At 40.3% G+C, this 1,993-nt stretch overlaps 1 protein-coding gene across 1 annotated transcript; it reads left to right on the forward strand.

Moving 5' to 3' along the window:
- Positions 1–1,219: 1,219 nt before the first annotated feature.
- On the forward strand, positions 1,220–1,993 carry LOC101535371 (keratin-associated protein 7-1). Its single transcript, XM_058661239.1, has one exon. It carries the CDS (start codon positions 1,416–1,418, stop codon positions 1,662–1,664), a length of 249 nt encoding a protein of 82 aa, XP_058517222.1. The 5' UTR covers positions 1,220–1,415; the 3' UTR covers positions 1,665–1,993.

Here is a 1,993-nt window from a genome sequence, read left to right on the forward strand (position 1 = left end):
CCACCATCTAAGGAGTGGATCACAGAAGGGAGGTTCACTCTGTATGTTTCTCCCTCTCAATCTGTGGTTGTGACTTTCAAATAAATAAATATATCTTAAGTAGAATGAAGAAGAGGTATGACAGAAAGTATTAGTTTCGTCTCTTGGATTCAGTTATTTTGAGTAATCAAGAATAAAGAAAAAGAAAATGTATCCACATAGCTCATTTTTCTATTTCAAGATTCTAGAACTCTAGATTCTTGTATATGTATATTTTAAAAAACCTTCAACACTTGCTTTAGAATAGATAGTTTCACTGAGCTCAAGTTCTTCTCCATTTACCTTTGGCATGAAGAACTGTTGGCCATCTAGGAGCAGAAGGAATGGCTATGACCTTAAGTATGGCTTGTATTTCGTAATGGATCGCGGTATTCAGGCTGGTTTTACTAGGAGTCAATAAGAACTAGGCATAGCGTAACAAGGCTTTGAAATAGGGCAGCGTTCCATTTTGCACCAGTACAGCAACTCCACAACAACACAATTGAGCAATGTTCAAGATGATTTACAACTAAATACTGCATGTCTATGAGAAAAATAAATGCACGTTAACAAGGGGAATGCACATAAATGAAACATTAAAATTACTAGTCCACTACTCAAAGCAGGCCTATTATTTCATACAGATATTCTATGAACAAGCTTGCTAGGATGTTTTTGTTTAACAATATTTTTTAAATAAAAAACTTACTGAGATAAAATTTACATAATATAAAAATACATTTTGTGCGCAAGATTCAGTGTTATTTATTACATTCACATTTGCTAACTATGTACCCTAACATTTATTGAGTTACCAAAAAATTTTACAGAAGGAAATTCTGTGCCTATTAATCTAGTGGGATATCATTGTTTTTGAACAGTACTCAAAGAGAATTTCATGAAGTTCTTCAGTTTAATCTCTCAACTTCTTCTCTAAGTATCAGAAGCGTTCCAATATCTGGTGCCATGTTGACTTGAGCACTTACACACTGGCCAAACCTATTTTTAATCCAGTCATGTCAGTTGGCAGGAATTTATAACCAAATGATCTAAGAGTCTCACATGATGTAGTCAGAACAGTTGTTAAACTATGGGACATTGATGAAAAGAATTCAATGCATCTCAGTGATGGTCTGTGGCTTTGAAGACAGGATACATTCCTTTGCCAGCAGAAAAGCCAACAAAAGCATGGGCAATGAGTCTGTGGGTTCCTTTGTATGCACTTTATTAGAAAATAATGGGACTCTTTATGCAAATTAGTTGAGAAGACGTCTGGACAAGCGCTCCAGGCCCACCAGCTTGGAGTATAAAAAGCCCCGTGCTGGAGCACACCTGCATTCCCGCCTGGGTCGCCTAGTCCTCACTGTCCATCCACACCGCTCTCACCACCCTACACCATGACTCGTTACTTCTGCTGTGGAAGCTACTTCCCAGGCTATCCTTGCTACGGAACCAACTTCCATGGAACCTACAGAGCCACTCCCCTGAACTGCGTGGTGCCTCTGGGCTCTCCCCTGCAGCACGGCTGCTACAGCTCCATGGCCTACGGCCCCTGTGGGAACAACTTCACCAGCAACATGTGCTACGGCCGCAGCTTTATCCGGCCATGGGGCCATAACTCTGGCTTTGGCTACAGCACCTACTGATGGACTGACCAACAGCTCTGGCAACTTCAGGACTCTTGACCCATTCTCTGTGCACAGAAGAAACTGAAGAACAGTGAGCATCTTTCTAATTCCAGATGTTCTTTGAAGACATTGATATCGCACTGTGGCCTTGTTGTTTGCAGCCGATAAACTATTTACTCAGGACTCAAATGCTCTACTGATGATACTCATCCATCTGAAGCAAAGGAAGCAAGACACATTTTTCCAATCCCTGAATTTTAGCGATGAAATGAGTTAGTTGATTCCCAAGTGGCTGTGTACCTGTGTTAACTTGTACACTAACCTCTCTGTATTACAAATTTGGCATG

Source organism: Ochotona princeps, chromosome 3 (assembly GCF_030435755.1).
Source record: "Ochotona princeps isolate mOchPri1 chromosome 3, mOchPri1.hap1, whole genome shotgun sequence".
NCBI lineage: Eukaryota > Metazoa > Chordata > Mammalia > Lagomorpha > Ochotonidae > Ochotona > Ochotona princeps.